The 17,311-nt window shown below is 42.8% G+C and overlaps 1 protein-coding gene across 1 annotated transcript in view; it reads left to right on the top strand.

Annotated features, from left to right (window-relative positions):
* The window catches only part of PIK3AP1 (phosphoinositide-3-kinase adaptor protein 1), a 127,916-nt gene that overhangs the window by 80,892 nt on the left and 29,713 nt on the right, over window positions 1–17,311 (top strand). The window contains exons 9-11 of the mRNA XM_007963708.3: window positions 11,315–11,410; window positions 12,911–13,108; window positions 16,468–16,533. Coding sequence (XP_007961899.1) covers window positions 11,315–11,410; window positions 12,911–13,108; window positions 16,468–16,533 — 360 coding nt within the window. The remainder of the gene's footprint in view (window positions 1–11,314; window positions 11,411–12,910; window positions 13,109–16,467; window positions 16,534–17,311) is intronic.

Below are 17,311 nucleotides of genomic sequence, written 5' to 3'. Positions count from 1 at the left end.
GAGACTTAGTGAAAGCATGCTGGATTGAGTGTTTTAAAAAGATAAAATCCTCATCGCCAGCAGCAACCTTGCTCCCCTCTGAACCTGCACAGCTTGCAGGTCACGCTTTCCTTGGGACACTGCACACACACACATCCCCTGGGGCTCTAGTTATATACAGGCTTCTCTGGTCACCCTCTCCTGGCCTCGATAGGAAGCATGTCTTACAGCTTTGTATCATCCACAGTGCCCATCCCAGTTCTGTACACAATAGGTGTTCAACGATTTCTTGAATTTGAGCTACCAGAAAATAAGACGTAATTCTCGACTTTGTGGGTGGAATAGTGTGTCAGTATTCCAGTGCAAAGACCTCACCTGCCTGATAGGTGGTACTGAGACATCTGTTAGGTGTCCCGAGTGTGGGACATCTCAGGGTGGCAGTAACTCCATTGGTCACTACAAGCTGCCTTTTCTTTCATGTACCCATGCATTTGATTCTTCCTTCTGCCTAAATTGCCTTTCTCTTTTCTCAGCTTGGGAAATGCCCAGATTCCTTCACAAAGCCCAGATGCCTTCATATTCATGTGTTCGTTTGTTTTTCCTTTATTAGTTTGTTCATTCATCCATTCAACAAATATTTATCAAACCTCTCGTGTTTAAATCACGCTGTGCTAGGTGATGATGAGTCATTAAACAAGCTGGCATGAAACTTGCCTTTCAAAGCTTACATTCTAGTGAGAGAGCTGGATGTTAAACAAAAACACCACATAACTGAATATATAACCACAAACTGTGACAGTGCCATGGAGGAAAAGGACACTGCTTTGAGAATGCAGGTGGGGCTGCGTTCAGGTGGGCTACCACATGGACTCACTGCACAGCACCACAAATGCATCCCATAGACTCACTCCTGCATGGCAGAGGGTCTTTGTGCTTGCCGGGGGTACTGTATTGAGGCATTTGTCTGCATAAGAAAACCACAGAACTTGTTTGCAGCTTCTCCTAAACTATTTATCCTCAGTCCTTTCTTCATTGCCAATGTCAGCCATCACTCATTAGCCCTCTAACTTTACACTGCTATTCTCGTGTGTGTGTGTGTGTGTGTGTGTGTGTGTGTGTGTGTGTGTCTTAGTCTGTTTTCTGTTGTTATAACAGAACACCATGAACTGGGTAATTTGTAAAGAAAATAAGTTTATTTAGCTAACGATTATGGAGGCTGGGAAGTCCAAGAGCATGGTTCTGGCATCTTGTGCATCATAACATTGTGGAAAGTATTCACATGGCAAAAGGACAAGAGTAGGAGAGCCAGAGGGGTCTTGCTTTCATAACAAAGCTACTCCTGTGATAACAAACCCACTCTCACGATAGCAACATTAATCCATTCATGAGGATGGAGGGATTAAGTTTGCAACACATGAAATTTTGGGGCACACATTCAAATCAGCACTCTGCTACTAGCCTCCAAAATTCGTGTCCTTCTCACATGCCAAATATATTCATTCATTTCCAATTGCCCCAAAAGTCTTAACTTGTTCCGCATCAACTCAGGAGTCCAAAGTACATAGCCCAAAGGCCTCAGACCAGGAAGCTGATTGTGTAACTCTCAGTCTCAGTTTGAAAGCCTGAGAACCTGAGGGGAGAGCAGCTAGCGTATGTCCTGTAGTCCAAAGGGTGGACAGCCTGGAGTTCTGAGGTCCAACCCAGAGAAGAAGAGTGTATGGCAGTGTATGCCAGCCCCTGGGGAGAGACCAGTTCACCTTTTGTCTGTTTTTGCTCCATTAGGACCCTGAGCTGATGAGATGATGCCCGCCTACATTGAGGGTGTATCTTTTCTACTCACATGCTTCTCTTTTGGAAACACCCTCACTCTAGGTATTCCCTAATACAGTCAAGTTGGCACCTAAAATTGACCATCACAGGCCAGGCATGGTGGCTCATGCCTGTAATCTCAGCACTTTGGGAGGCCAAAGTGGGCAGATAGCTTGAGTATAGGAGTTCAAGATCAGCCTGGGCACTATGGCGAAAACCCATTAAAAAAAATTTTTTTTTTTTAAAAATTATCCAGACATGGTGGTGCGTGCCTGTAGTTAGGAGGCTCAGGTGGGAGGATCACCTGGGAAGTTGAGGCTGCAGTGGGCCATGATTGTACCACTGCACTCTAGCCTGGGTGACAGAGTGGGACCTTGTCTCAAAAAATAAAATAAATTAACTATCACAGAGTGTGTGTGTGTGTGTGTGTGTGTGTGTGTGTGTGTGTGTGAGATTGCATATCTCTCCCATCTCTCCCTCTCCCTCTTTCTTCCATCCCATTACTTCTGTAGCGTACAGAAAAGCTGGACTTTTTTATTGGCATGGTCAGTCAATCCATTCTACCTGGAGGCAAACTGACCCATTAGGTTCCAGGTTATCTTCAAATGTTTGACTATAATGCTCCTTGCTCTAAGGCTCTCTTTTTAGCCACAAAAGTTTCTTGCTGGGGAAAAAAAAATTCTTTTGGCCTCCTTTCAGGGTTTGAAAGCCTTCTAGAAGAATAGTCTTTCAGTAGCTGACCTTTCACTGTATTATATACTCACTTGGCTTTCTGTTAAATTAACAGCATATAATCTGGGTGGAGTTTCCACTGCAGCTAAGTGGTCTGTGTCCCACGAGGAGTATCATATGGGTGTCTTTGAGAATTCACTATTGCCCTTGATTCACTCTTTAATTAAGTGCCTGCTTGGGTGTTCTCTCATCTGTTCAAGCTTCTTGCATTCCAGGAGTGGGTTCTTTCTGACTGACTCCTTAAATACAGTGCAGTGTGACTCTATAGCTGGCTTTTCCAGTAGGAGGCTGTGGCCCCAGAGACTCCTTGTCATTGTTGTTGTTTTTCTTTGCTGAAATAAAAGAACTTTGCACTTTCTCCTCAGACCAGTAGGTTTCAGTGCATTTTGGTTTATTTTTAATTTGCAAGTCATGAAGTATAAGTGCTTAGGATCTGAAGTACAAACCCTGAACATCCAGGAATGCAGGGATTTGTTCTGATTTCCCTCCCAAAATGCTCTTTGTCTAGAAACAGACTCCCTTCACTTACAGAATATTCTGTGTAGTTCACTGTATGTCCAGGTTGTGTGTATATGTGGAGTTGTCATATTTAGAGCCAGAGAGGGTTTTATCACTCATTAACCCCAGACAACCAGGTACCTTTTTAAAAATGTGGTATTACAAAGGTAACATCTGCTACTATCAGGACTTAGTGCCTAATTAGGTGTGGAAAAGAGCATTTTAAAAATAATTTCACATGCCAATGCCAGTTGGCCAGTATTTTTTTCTTTTATAATTTATTTTATTTTTTTAAATTTTATGGAGTCTTGCTCTGTCACCCAGACTGGAGTGCAGTGGTGCAATCTTGGCTCACTGCAACCTCCGCCTCCTGGGTTCAAGCAGTTTTCCTGCCTCAGCCTCTCGATAGCTGAGATTACAGGTGCACACCACCACGGCTGGCTAATTTTTTTTTTTTTTTTTTTTTTTTTTTTTTTTTTGTATTTTTAGTAGAGATGGAGTTTTACCATGTTGGCCAGGTTGGTCTCGAACTGCTGACCTTGCGTTCCACCCCCATCGGCCTCCCAAAGTGCTGGGATTACAGGCATGAGCTACCACACTTTTAATAAATACTGGCCCCAGTTGGCCAGTATTGGGTGCCTGGTTGCTGTGTTGAGAAGGACAGAAAGAATGCTATGATTGGTTAGTGATGCTTGCCATGAAAATGGAATAGGGACATGGAGGCCCCTGTATGGTAACTGCTGTTCCTGGTCTACAAAGATATTTATGTTCAACTAAAGATTTTAAAAAATCATTTTCTTGTCCGGACACAGTGGCTCACACCTGTAATCCCAGCACTTTGGGAGGCCGAGGCGGGCGGATCACGACGTCAGGAGATCGAGACCATCCTGGCTAACACAGTGAACCCCCGTCTCTAATCTAGAAATACAAAAAATTAGCCAGGCGTGGTGGTGGGCGCCTGTAGTCCCAGCTACTCAGGAAGCTGAGGCAGGAGAATGGCGTGAACCCGAGAGGCGGAGCTTGCAGTGAGCCGAGATCGCACCACTGCCCTCCAGCCTGGCTGACAGGGCAAGACTCCGTCTCAAAAAATATATATATATCATTTTCTTTATAATATAAATGGAAAAACCATTTTTAGGTAACTTCACTTAAGGCAGTGCACATCTAGAGACTGAATAATGTCTACATCAGAGCAAGGCTGCCTAGTTTGTGTATAAACGTGATGGACTCACTGGAGTGTGCCCTAATTCCTGTCCTCTCTTCCCTTCACTGACCCAGTATGGGAAGGAAATTCATGGCAGAATGATTTTGCCTGATACTTGGGCCTATCTTGGGAGGCAGAATAATTCCCCTGAATCTGTAAATATGCTAAGTTACATGGCAAAGGAGAATTAAGATTGCAGACAGCATCAAGGTTGCTAATCAGCTGACTTCAAGATATGGAGAATATCCTGGATCACCTTGGTGAGCCCAATATAATCAAAAAGGTCCTTAAAAGTGGAAGAGGGTGTCAGAAAACAGACCAGACAGAGGGCATCAAGGAGAGGACCAGTTCAGCTAAGCTTTCTGCCGGACATTGCTGGGCTTGAAGATGGCAGAAGACGGCCTAGTGCTAAGGAATGCAGGTGGCCTCTAGAGTTGGGAAAGGACAAGGAGACAGATCCTCCTCTATAGCTTCCAGAAAGGAATGCAGCCCTGACAAAACCTTGACTTTGACCCAGTGAGACCTATTTCAGACTTCTGAGCCACAGAACTATAAGATAACAAATTTATGTTGTTTTAAATGGTAATTTGTCATAGCAGCCATAGAAAACTGATATGCCAACTAAGTTGCCTCAATATAATAATAATGGTAACAATGAAAATTTAATGCCAGGCACTATTAGTAAGCATTTTATAAGCATTGTCTCCTTTGGCCCGAATGATCATCATATGAGGTAGGTACTGTTACTTATCCTCACTTTACAGATGGAGATATAGAAACTTAGCGATGTCAGGTGACTGCCCAAGGACACAGAGCTAGGAAGAGTCAGAACCAGGGCTTGAACCCAGGTCTCCAGGATATCCAAGTCCATGCTTCTGATCATGATGCCGACCTGCACTGGTTGCTCAGTGGCCAGCTCCTGGGTCTCTATTAATTCCCTGGTTTCCGCTGCTGCCTTTCTCTGACTTAAGTTTGTCCCCTGCATGCAGTCTGTTCAGTTGACTCTAGCCCTCGTCTGTGCCTTTACTTCTGACTTTGGGTCTTCCCTGTGTCTGCAGACCACCCTCTCTCTCCTCCCTGCACCTTTGCCCCCATCATGTTCTTCCAGCCATGCCTTGGATCCTCTGGCTTTAGGCTCTGTCCTGAAGGTTAGCCTCTCCCTATGGTCCTGGTGGCATGGAGTGGTGCCAGCAGGGGTGAAAGAGCTGCAGGAATTGCCCCTTGGTGTTCACTGCTGGGCCGCTAATAAAGAGTGTGATAGGTGTCAGGGAAGTGTCAGGGAAGTGTCAGGCAAATGGGCATGGGAGCTCCAAGTCTGGTCTGGACCGCAGTGGCAGACCCTTCACCAAGGAGGGAAGAAGCCTGCTGGCTCTGTCAAGCCAGTACTTAGTGTCCAGAAGCCATGATAAAGAAAATGCACCTGGCCAGCCTTGTCTGTTGTCTGTGAGTCAGATTTCCATAAATAACTCTATTGTAAAGAATTGATGTTTGTTGTCTGAAGATTCCTCCCGTGCTTTAGGTATATTCAAATATAAATATATTGAGTAGGCATAGTTTTTACTAGGCTAAATATAATAATGAAGTATTTGAGAATATGTGTGGAAATTCAAATATTACAATGAACTCATAAGCATTCATTACTTTGAAGACAGAAAACTTGGGTTCAGACAAATAAAGGTCCTGTTGAAAGAAGTGTAAATTGAATCCTCTTTTTTGAATTTTCTCTGTTTAGGACATTAGCCTGGGTATAGAATTTAATAATAAAAATAATAGTAATAGTAATAATAGTAGCTAGCAATTCTTTAGCACTTCCTGTGTGCTAGATACTGTGCTAAGCAGTTGGCAAGCTCCTAATACTCACGACAAACCTGTGAGATACATACTATTATTATCACCATTTTACAGACAAGAAGAGAGAGAAGCTTAGAGGATTTTTAAAACTTGGCCCAAGATAATTATGGGCAAAGAGAAAATATAATAGCTATCATTTCCGTTTCTGCATAAGATTTTGACCTTCAGTTGACTTCCTAGCTTTGTTACCCCGGTAACCTGATAAGAGCCAATGTCAACTATGTTTCCAGGCAACATTGCCTACAATAAAAATGGCTTCTGATTGGTAAATTGCATCTGAAACTGGGAGGATCTGTACAGGAACTAGAAATACTTCAAAGGGACACCATTCTTTGGGCTTTCCTGAGGGCATTGACTCTGGCATATCTCTCATGCAGACCCTGGAAGCTATGCCTCTGGAGTTGCTGTGAGAGAAATTGCTCTTGTAGGACATGAGGTTTTTCACCAGCATGGCCTGCTATGGATCTTGTCTCTTTGCATCTGAGCTGCTGGTCAGGTGCAAGGACTGGCTCAAAGGAAGACCAGCTCTCGTCATTGCCCTGCTAGTTTGTGTCCTATATCTTTCTGAGTGAACTGGTGCCAAGCATGTCCCAGGGTCATCTTGTGAGTCTGAATGTTTGATTGAACCTAAAAAGACTGGTTGGTGTTGGACTGGTGGGTGTGTAGTCAATACAGCCAGAAGTGGGAAAAACACAATTGGAACCTATGCATTTCGATCCTAATGCCCATGCTTCTCATCATCCTGAGACACTCTCAGGGAGGCTCAAGGAGGCCGAAGAACTCTACCAAGTCACAGAGCTGACATTTAACCACCTACATTGTTGCTTCCAAAATCATGATCTTAACCACCAGTTAAGGTGTGACTATAAAGTAAAAATATTTGTTTTTCACAAGTGATTCATTTCGCACCACCTTGATCATTGCATCCACACACATGTGCTCCACAGTGTCTTTGGAAGGTACTTAGTTGATAGTGTAAGCAGACAGGAAGGACGATCATGGGGTCATTCCCAGGAGCTATGGTTATTTAGTTTTGCTATAGTGGTCCCTCCTCTCCTTTTTGTAAAAAAAATTTATTTTGAACTACTTTTAGCGAGAAAAGTTGCAAAAACATCAGAGTTCTTGCATACCTTTCACTCAGGCTCCCTTAATACTAACATCTTACATAACCATAGTACAATTACCAAAGCCAGGAAATTACATTGGCACAATACTTCTAACTAAATTATAGACCTTGTTCACATTTCTCTAGTTGTGCCACTGATACTCTTTTTCTGTTCTGGGATCCTTTCTAGGATCTTATAATGCATTTAGTTATTTCTTCTCAGTCTCCTTCAGCTTGCAACAGTTCCTCAGTCTTTCCTTGTCTCGATACTTTTGAAGAGCACTGATCAGTTATTTTGTATAATGCCCTTCAGTTTGAATTTGTCTGATGTTTTCTATAATTGGGCTGAGGTTATGAATTTTTGGCAAGAATGCTATAGAAATGATGTCCTTCTTGGTGGAAGGAGTCATGATATTCTTAAGTCTTATTACAGGTGCACATTTTTTTCTGTTCTTTTCTTTTTTCTTTTCTCTTTTTTTTTTTTTTTTTTTCTGTTTGTTTGTTTTTTGAGACGGAGTCTTGCTCTGTCACCCAGGCTGGAGTGTAGTAGTGTAATCCTGGCTCACTGCAACCTATGCCTCCTGGGTTCAAGCTATTCTCCTGCCTCAGCCTCCTGAGTAGCTGGGAGTACAGGCATGTGCCACCACGCCCAGCTAATTTTTGTATTTTAGTAGAGATGGCGTTTTGCCATGTTGGCCAGGCTGGTCTCGAACTCCTGACCTCAAGCAATCCACCTGCCTTGGCCTCCCAAATTGCTGGGATTATAGGCATGAGCCACCGTACTTGGCTTGTTCTTTTCTCTTTTAAGTTATTTCTTTAACTTCTCCCAAAATGAGCACATTAGGAAAGGGGTTATAGTACCCAGAGTGGAAGCCTGCATCCATATATATGAGCATGCCAGGACCAGCCAGGACTGCTCTTGCTTCTACTATTTTCTTCCACATTTTATTTCCCTAAATTCTCTTTATAGCTCCTTCAGTTTCACACCTACATCTCTGATATGCAAATCAACTCTCTCAAATTGAACATTGTTAGTGAAAATAGCTGGACCATTGCATGAGGCTTTTACCACTCTGTCAACAGGGTTGACAGATTGTGTGTGTGAGGTTTGCACTCTGATATTATCAGCCTGGGAGATTTGGTGATTAGTGATTAAAATGGTCCTGAGGTTGCTATACACTGGAGAAGGTTCCTGGAGATGCTGGGGCCTGAGACAGGTATAGTTTTCTAGAGGGTTCAGCATTGGACAGTATAAAGCTGGATCACAGGTCTGTGGAGTTTCTCCCTCCCCTTATCTTTACGGGTGTCTGACCCAAGCATGTCTTCCCTTGGGGGTAAGTTCCTTGGTGCTTCATTGTTGGGTTAATGATGAGTTTCAAACTGGAGTTTCAAAAATTAACTGGGGTCAGGGTCAGGCAGGTGGGAGTGGAGATAGGGGTAAGAATTGAGAAGAAGGAAGGCAATACAGAGTCTTGGTCAGGTAGAGGAGGGTCCTGCTCTTAGCAGGGCACACACCTGTAGAATATGTGTTCCTTCCCATTTTTCTTTTCTTTTCTTTTCTTTTTATTATTTTGAGACAGGGTTTCACTGTGTCACCCAGGCTGCAGTGCAGTGGCATGATCCTAGCTCACTGCAGCCAGATCTCTTGGGCTCAAGCAATTCTCCCACCTGAGCCTCCTGAATAGATGGGACTATAGGTCTGCACCACCATGCGCAGCCAATTTTTTTTTTTTTTTTTTGAGACGGAGTCTTGCTCTGTCGCCCAGGTTGGAGTGCAGTGGCGCGATCTTGGCTTACTGCAAGCTCCGCCCCCTGGGTTCACACCATTCTCCTGCCTCAGCCTCCTGAGTAACTGGGACTACAGGCACCCGCCAACACGCCCAGCTAATTTTTTGTATTGTTAGTAGAGACGGGGTTTCACCGTGTTAGTCAGGATGGTCTCGATCTCCTGACCTTGTGATCTGCCTGCCTCGGCCTCCCAAAGTGCTGGGATTACAGGTGTGAGCCACCAAGCCCGGCTTTTTTTTTTTTTTTTTTTGGAGAGACAGGGTCTTACTCTGTTGCCCAGGCTGGTCTTGAACTCCTGGGCTCAACGATCTTCCCACCTCAGCCTTCTAAAGTGCTGGGATTACAGGTGTGATATCCTGTGCCCAGCCTCCATTTTCTAACTCCATGAGGAAAATACTCCATGAAACACAATTAAGCAAATTAAACTGAAAGTCTCATGTAAGTAGAATATTTCTGGTCTTGAATTTTTAAAGAATGCATTAGGTGTGAGTTCTTATCAGAACATGTTTAAAATAATGAATGCATCTCTAGGTATGCTTCAGGATTAGTACAATTACCCTAATCTTTCTAGTCTGTTACGGAATTCAGTGGTGACAAGAGCAGGCGGGTGGGATTCATTTATTGGTTCCTCATTTGGAATTGTAGTGCCCTGAACTGGAAGACATCAAGGTACATTATATTTATGTAATGCGTCTACTATGCCAGGAGACATAAACTGAAGAAGTAGAAATAAGGAGGTTGTTTTATGTTTGTATGTTTTTTGGTTAATAAGGTAACACAAACATGTCAGAAGACTGCAGTTCTTTATTTTTTTGAATGGGCTGAAAAGCTAAAATATAAGAAGATGAACAGTGGAATATCTTTCTGTATTATTTATCCCCATCTTCTCAGTTCCTAGAAAACCACTGATATTAATGTCTTATATCTCCTTCCAGGGTTTCTTTTCTTTTCTTTTTTTCTTTCCTCTTCTTCTTCTTCTTTTTTTTTTTTTTTTTTTTTTTTTTGTTGTTGTTGTTGTTACTGAGACAGGGTCTTGCTCTGTTGCCTAGGCTGGAGTGCAGTGGCATGATCACAGTTCACTGCTGCCTTGACCTCCTTGGCTTAAGTAATCCTCCCGGTTCTGCATCCCAAGTGGCTGGGACCACAGGCAGGTGCCACTATGCCTTGCTAATTTTTTTCTTTTTCTTTTTCTGTAGCAATGGGGTCTCACTGTGTTGCGTAGGTTGGACTCGAACGCCTAGGCTCAAGTGATCCTTCAGCCTTGGTCTTCCAAAGTGTTGGGATTAAAAGTGTGAGCCACCATGCCTGGCCCAGAGTTTCTTTTTTACATATATAAGCAAATACAAAAATAGAATCTTATTTTGCCCCCTTTGGGTAGCATATCAATTATCTAAAATATTGTATTTTTTGAAGATTCTGAATCTTCAGTTTCATCAGAATCTTCAAGAATATGTATTTCCTTTTTATTCCTTTTTTTTTGTCTCAGATTTTTTTTTTAATTAAATAATATGGTTCCAGTTATAGTCCTCTGTCAACCCCCTCCGGAATCCAGTGATCCTCTCTCCCTCTCCATAGAGTAACCACTTCCAAAAATTCATTATTCATCATTCCCAGCACATTTATGTGTTTACTGCATATTTATGACATCACAAACCATTTGTACTATATTTTTATAGGCCTTAGAACCTTATATAAACAATATCATACCATAATACCTGTCTGTAACTTTTTCACTCAACATTATGTTTTTGAAAAGTAACTATGTTGATAGAAATAGCTTCAGTACATTATTTTTAATTGTTACATAATGTTCCATTGTTTGAATAGACCACAATTTGTAAACCAGGCATGGTGGTACATGTCTGTAATCCTAGCTACTTGGGAGGCTGAGGTGGGAGGATGACTTGAGGCCAGGAGTTCGAGGCTGCAGTGTGCTGTGGTTGTATCTGTGAATGGCCACTGCACTCCAGCCTGGGACCCTGATATATATATATATAAAAAACACAGTTTATTCCCTGTTATTCCTGCTTCCATTTTTTCTGTAATAAACAATGTGACGATGTAGTATTTCAAAATTGAACCTATTCTTTCAAATGCAAATGAGCATATCTTTACCCTTTGAGACCTGTGGTGCAAGAAAGAGCCTGAGGGTTGTGCACGTTGCTCTCTTTCATGCCCCACACTTACTAGGTGTCCTTCTTGAGTAGGTGGATGGATGGAGGGATGGATAGATGGATGAATGCTTGAATCTCTTAAGAGAGTTGCCAAACCTCGTAGTTCCATCTGTAAAAACCTCCTTGCCTGTGGAGGAGAACAATATATAAATCTTAGTCTGCTTTTCCATCTAGATGTTGAAATGCTTCAGGCCAGTACATCTAACCCAATCCCCGGAGATGGTTTCTCTCAGGCCACTAAGGACTCTATGATCCGCAAGTTTTTAGAAGGTAAGTCATAGCCATGAACAGGGAAGCCAAAAGAGTGAAAGAGAAACAAATTCAAGACGTTGTCTGGTTCTTTATAAGGGTTGCTCCCCTCAAGGAATGGGCTGCGGCATACATGGCATGCGATGTGAATAGAGGCACTCTGCCTCCCCTGACCCCTCTACCGTGAGCTCCCCCATCAGCCCTTTAGAGGTGGGCCAGGAGTTCCAACCAGTGGAGCCACTTGTTTAGGTAAACAAGTTGCCTCTAGCAAGACCTCTTTTAAAATGCATATGTTGTTTTTATTTGGCCAAAATGTATTGAGTGCTTACTATGTGCAAAACACTGTTCTGGATGTTGGAGCTGGAGATACAAAGAAAAATAAGATATGATGAATGCCTTCAAGGAGCCTTTACTCGCTGGTGAAGGAGGCGAATATAAACAAAGATACTAAGTTGAGGCTGTGTTGTATAGTGGTTAGGAACATGAACTCTGATCTATTCTCAATGTTCCCATCCAGTTAGCTGGAAAACCTCAGGCAAGTTACTCAGCTCCTCTGGGACTCAGTTTCCTCCATTGTAAAATGAGATAAATGTTGTGATAATTAAATGAGTTATTATGCATTAAGGTGTCAGAGCACCACCATGCACATAATAAGCAGTTAATGAAGATTTATTATTGTTATTATTATTACTGAAGGTTTCAAAGGTGGAGGATGTTAAATTGCATGGGTAATTCTTTAACCCTGTCCAGTTGTTTACAATGTATGGTGCAGTCTGTTGATGAAGTAGATATAGAAAGCAGAGTGCTAAGAGGAGGGGACTCAGAAGGGGACAAAAGTAGTTTTCACAGTGAAGAGGAAGGAAAAACTCTAAAGCAGTGGTTGACAAACCACAGCCTGGCCATCTGCCTGTCTTGTAAATAAAGTTTCATTGGAACACAACACGACCATTTATTTAGTATTGTATATGGCTACTTTCATGTCACAAGAGCAGTTGAGTCCCTGCAACAGACTTTTTGGCCTGCAAACCTTGAAATATTTACTATTTGGATCTTTAAAAAAATGTGTGCTGACCCCAACTCTGGAACAAAAAGTTTTCCTGAGAGGGGAGTCCTGGGCAGTCTGTTTTTAATCCCTTTTAAGAAGTACCACTTTCATTGGACAGTTGGCAGTGAATGCCCCACCTTTCCTAACTAGGGCTTTGACAGTGAGTCCTATCTAGGACTTTTCCTAGTTCTAATGGGATGAATAACTGAATCCCAGCAGTAAAACAGAGATGATAAATCCCTGTGCTCCTGTCCTTTCACTGCATCACTGGGTGTCAATGAAGGTAACATGAGTGTTTTCTCAGTTGCTTTGTGTGGTGTTCTGAGCAGATGATACAGGAAGTGATATTGGGGAAAGTTCTTTGCCAGGGGGCAGCACTGAGGATACAAGGTAGGGTCCCTCACTCAGCTTTTATGACCGGTGATCAACCAGTTTGTTTGGCCACTGCTTTCAGTCACCTTTCTCTGCGTTTCTAGGCAACAGCATGGGAATGACCAATCTGGAGAGAGATCAGTGCCATCTTGGTCAGGAAGAAGATGTTTATCACGTGGTGGATGATGATGATGCCTTTTCCATGGACCTGGCCAGCAGGCCCCCTGTCCCAGTGCCCAGACCAGAGACCACTGCCTCTGGTGCTCACCAGCTGCCTGACAACGAACCCTACATTTGTAAAGGCAAGTGTGACAGGGAATGATGTCCAGCTGGGTCTTTGGAGCTTCTCAACAGGGATTTCCTGGATGACCTGGTTTTCTGAACCATTGCTCAGAGACTATCCCCTTCTAAATGATCTTCAACCAGCCCTAGGAGATGGGGTCATATCTTGGGACAGATTCTGAAGCTAGAATAGGAGTAATGACCAGAGTGAGTGCCAGCCTTCCTGGAAGTATTTATGTACAGTTGCAAAGGCAGGTAAACAAGAACCCGGATATATTTTTATCTCCTGAAACCTTTCCTGATATTATTAATTTTGAATTGCTAACATTTATTGAAATCTATCAAGAATGCTCTATCTGGAACATGCCATTTAATCTTTACAATAACCTATTAGGTAAGGACCATTATTGTCATTTTACAGATGAGAAAATAGAGGTTTTACAGAGGTCACTCAACCATTGCATAGCAAAGCCAAAATTTGAACTCAGGGAGTCTGATTTCACAGCCCTGGCTTTTAGACACTATGTAGGCTGTCCATCTTTTAATTTATTAAAAATTAAGGTTTTGACTTTTTCATAATTATCCCTAGGACATTAGTTAGATACTGATAGCATTGTTAGTTTCACTATTTTTTGGACTTGGTTGCAATAATATGGTTACAAGTACTATAAGCCTATTAGAAATAGGAGGAGAGGTGGCTCATGCCTGTAATCCCAGCAGTTTGGGAGGCCGAGTCAGGTGGGTTGCTTGATCCCAGGAGTTCGAGACTGGCCTGAGCAGCATGGCAAAACTCTGTCTCTACAAAAAATACAAAAAATTAGCCAGGTGTGGTGGCACGCACCTGTAGTCCCAGCTGCTCAGGAGGCTAAAGTGGAAGGATTGCTTGAGCCTGGGAGGTGTAAGTTACAGTGAGCCGAGATTGAGCCACTGCACTCCAACCTGGGCAACACAGCAAGACCCTGTCTGAAAAAGAAAAAAGAAAAAGAATTGCCAGATCTGTGCTCCTGAACTATATTCTATTTTTCAATGGTCTCATCATGTGGTTGGAGGTGTGGCAAAAGGGAATTATAAATTGGGGAAGATAGCATTCACCCAGAACCCTAGGTAGTTGGGTTGGGGTTGCCAGATAAAATACAGGATGCCTAGTTAACTTTGAATTTCAAATAAATGGCAAATGAGTTTTTAGTGTATGTCCCAAATAGTACACACATTTTTGTTTTGCGAAATCCAGCAACCCTGAACTGGGTAGGAATACGGTTGTGAGATATTACGAACTACCAGGTGCTGTCAGTGCTTCCTGCCTACAGTCTCCTTGGGTATCATCTCCTTGGCATGAGCAGCAGACACTGTTGGTTCCTTGCCCATGTGCCCCTAGCCCTTTGCATTTCTGTGCTCATTGGCTGGACCCTACCTGTCAGCACCAGTGTCTTTCAGCCTGAGGGCTTCCTCTGGCACCTGGAGCCTTCTCTGCCCTCTTACAGGACAGGTTGAAAGCACTGGGGAATTAACACACAGAATTGCTGCCCTCAACCAGTGCCTGACAGGAGGTATGGATCGGTGCCCCAGCTTACTTGCCGCTCTGGTGGGAGAATTCTTAGTTGTGTGTTCTACATTGCGTTCTAGTGATTCCTAGGTTGCCTGCAGTGTAACTTGCTTGTTAACCCACCATTTATCGCATCATCCACTTCCCCGTCTCACCTCCATCACCTCTCAAATAGACTACTTGCATTTGAATCCTTGTCTCGGGTCCTGCTTCTGAGAGAACTCAATCTAAGAAGCATGCAAATATATGCTGGTAATTCCTAAATAGCTGAGGGAGTAGGGAACAGTATTGATGGCATGGCTTCTTGTAGGGATGTGTTTGGACAGGGGCACAGGTGATTCCTCAAGAGCCCTGATGGACTTGCTAGGAAACTGTGGAGAAGCAAAGGAAAGCAGAGAGGCAGGAGATGACAAAAGGGGCAATGGCTTGGAGGCCAGAATACCTGGGTTCATCTCTCAGCTCTTGCATTTTCCAGCTGTTCAGCATAGGATGTTGGGTAAGTCATTTCACCTTTCTTTGTTTTTTTTTTTTTTTTGAGACAGGGTCTTGCTGTGTTGCCCAGGCTGGTCTTGAACTCCTGGGCTCAAACAATCCTCCTGCCTCAACCTCCAAAAATGCTGGGATTATGGGCGTGAGCCACCATGTCCCCATTCACCCTTTTTTTAGCTTTAGTTTCCTCATCTATAAAATGGGTATCGTAATAATACACATATAGATTAATACATGTCCTAATAATATATACTAATACTCTGCCATAGCCTTATTGTGAAATAATACAGAAGGAAGTACTTTATAAACTGCAAGGCATTGTAGAGACATCACTTGGGTTAACTAGCACATGCCAAGGTATTGCTGATTATTGGCAACAGTCTCAAAGTTTAGATATGAATAATGATAATAAAAGCTAACACTTAGTATGTTTACATGGGCCAGGCACTGTTCTGAGCACTTTCCATGTATTAACTTGTTTAATCCTCATCACAATCCAGTGTAAGAACTATTATCATCCTCATTCTACAGATAAGAAACAGGGACGGGAAGAGGTCAAGCCACTTGTCCAAGATCATATGGTTCACAAGCCACAGAGTCAGTATTTGGATTCAGAGAGCCTCTTTCAGAGCCCAGGGAGCCATAATCACCATGTCATCTTACCATTAAGGGAGCCTTTGTCATGCCCGAGCTTTCTCTCCTAACCTTCATGAATCTGTCCCTAAGTGACTTCACCTTTTTTTTTTTTTTATCCTTTAAGTTCTAGGGTACATGTGCACAACGTGCAGGTTTGTTACATATGTATACATGTGCCATGTTGGTGTGCTGCACCCATCAGCTCGTCATTTACATTAGGTATATCTCCTAATGCTATCCCTCCCCTCCCCCCTCCCCATAATAGGACCTGGTGTGTGATGATCCCTGAATCTCTTTGGAGCTGTGCACACATTTTACTATTCTACTGCTTAGAGTTCTGTCTTATGGCACTAGTTGGCATTTTAAGTGGTACTTCCTTTTATTCTCAAATTTTAAGGCTCACATTTTCCATGGCTAGCTTCAGGTGCTCAGGGGTCCAGGCACATGTTCGTGTTCCCATTACCGTTTCCTTCAATGAGCTTGTAAATGCTGATCATGTCCTCTGGCTAGCTTTGTCTTTCTAGTTTGAGATTGTATCTGCTTAGTCTGCCATTACTTGACAATTCCTAGTCCTTCTCATTAATTGCCTCATTCTACACTTTTGATTTACAGAACCACATATGGTGGTCCTAGGTATGGATTCATTATTATTATTATTTTGTACTGGATTTTGATAATGTTTCAGTAATCAGAATATTGTTTATCTCATAGTTTTTGCAGAAAAAAGTCAAGAGCGGCCTGGGAATTTCTACGTTTCCTCAGAGAGCCTCAGGAAAGGTAAGCCACATGTTATATGAACTGAACTTTTGTGTGGTTGAAGTGTTCATAGGTCAGTGATTTCCAAGTGTAACAATAGCTCCTTGGCATTGAAAAATAGAGGGATCTAGGCCAGGCATCATGGCTCACACCTGTAGTCCCAGCACTTTGGGAGGCTGAAGGGGGTGAATCACTCAAGGCCAGGGGTTTGAGACCAACCTGGGCAACATAGTGAGACCCTGTCTCTAAAATTAAATAAATAAGTAAATACAATAGAGAGATCCAAGGATACTTTAGGGTGGCACTGTCTGAGTCTTGTACTGATGGTAAAGGGGGAGGGAAAGAGATCAGGGTCCCCTACAATGTTGTACAAATTGGTCATACAAAGGACCTTAATTAGTGGAAAGTGTCCATAAAGCACGTAAAAGTATAATCTAAAAATGGAGGTTGATGCCGACAGGATGAAAGTAGGTGGCCCAGCACCCAGTCTTTACCTAATGATACAGCCTTGCTGGGCTATTTACTTACCTTATCTATACTAGCTAAACTATACTTCGAATCAACTTTTATTTAAAAGGTATTTTGCTTGCCATTGGGGAACAACTTGGAAGTCTCATTTTTCTAAACAGTTTTAAAGGAAGTTTGAGGAGCTAAGTGCTCTTTTTTTTTTTCTTGATTTCCTTGTGCTAAGCAGAAACACTCAGTATTATCCCATTGAGGATTCTTTTGAAAAGTAGCCATGACACCATGTAAGCATTTGAAGGCATCCCACAAGGGCTCTGGTAGTGGGAGACTGGAA

This window comes from Chlorocebus sabaeus, chromosome 9 (genome assembly GCF_047675955.1).
Source record: "Chlorocebus sabaeus isolate Y175 chromosome 9, mChlSab1.0.hap1, whole genome shotgun sequence".
Classification (NCBI taxonomy): domain Eukaryota; kingdom Metazoa; phylum Chordata; class Mammalia; order Primates; family Cercopithecidae; genus Chlorocebus; species Chlorocebus sabaeus.
This window is presented reverse-complemented; position numbering and strand designations above follow the sequence as displayed.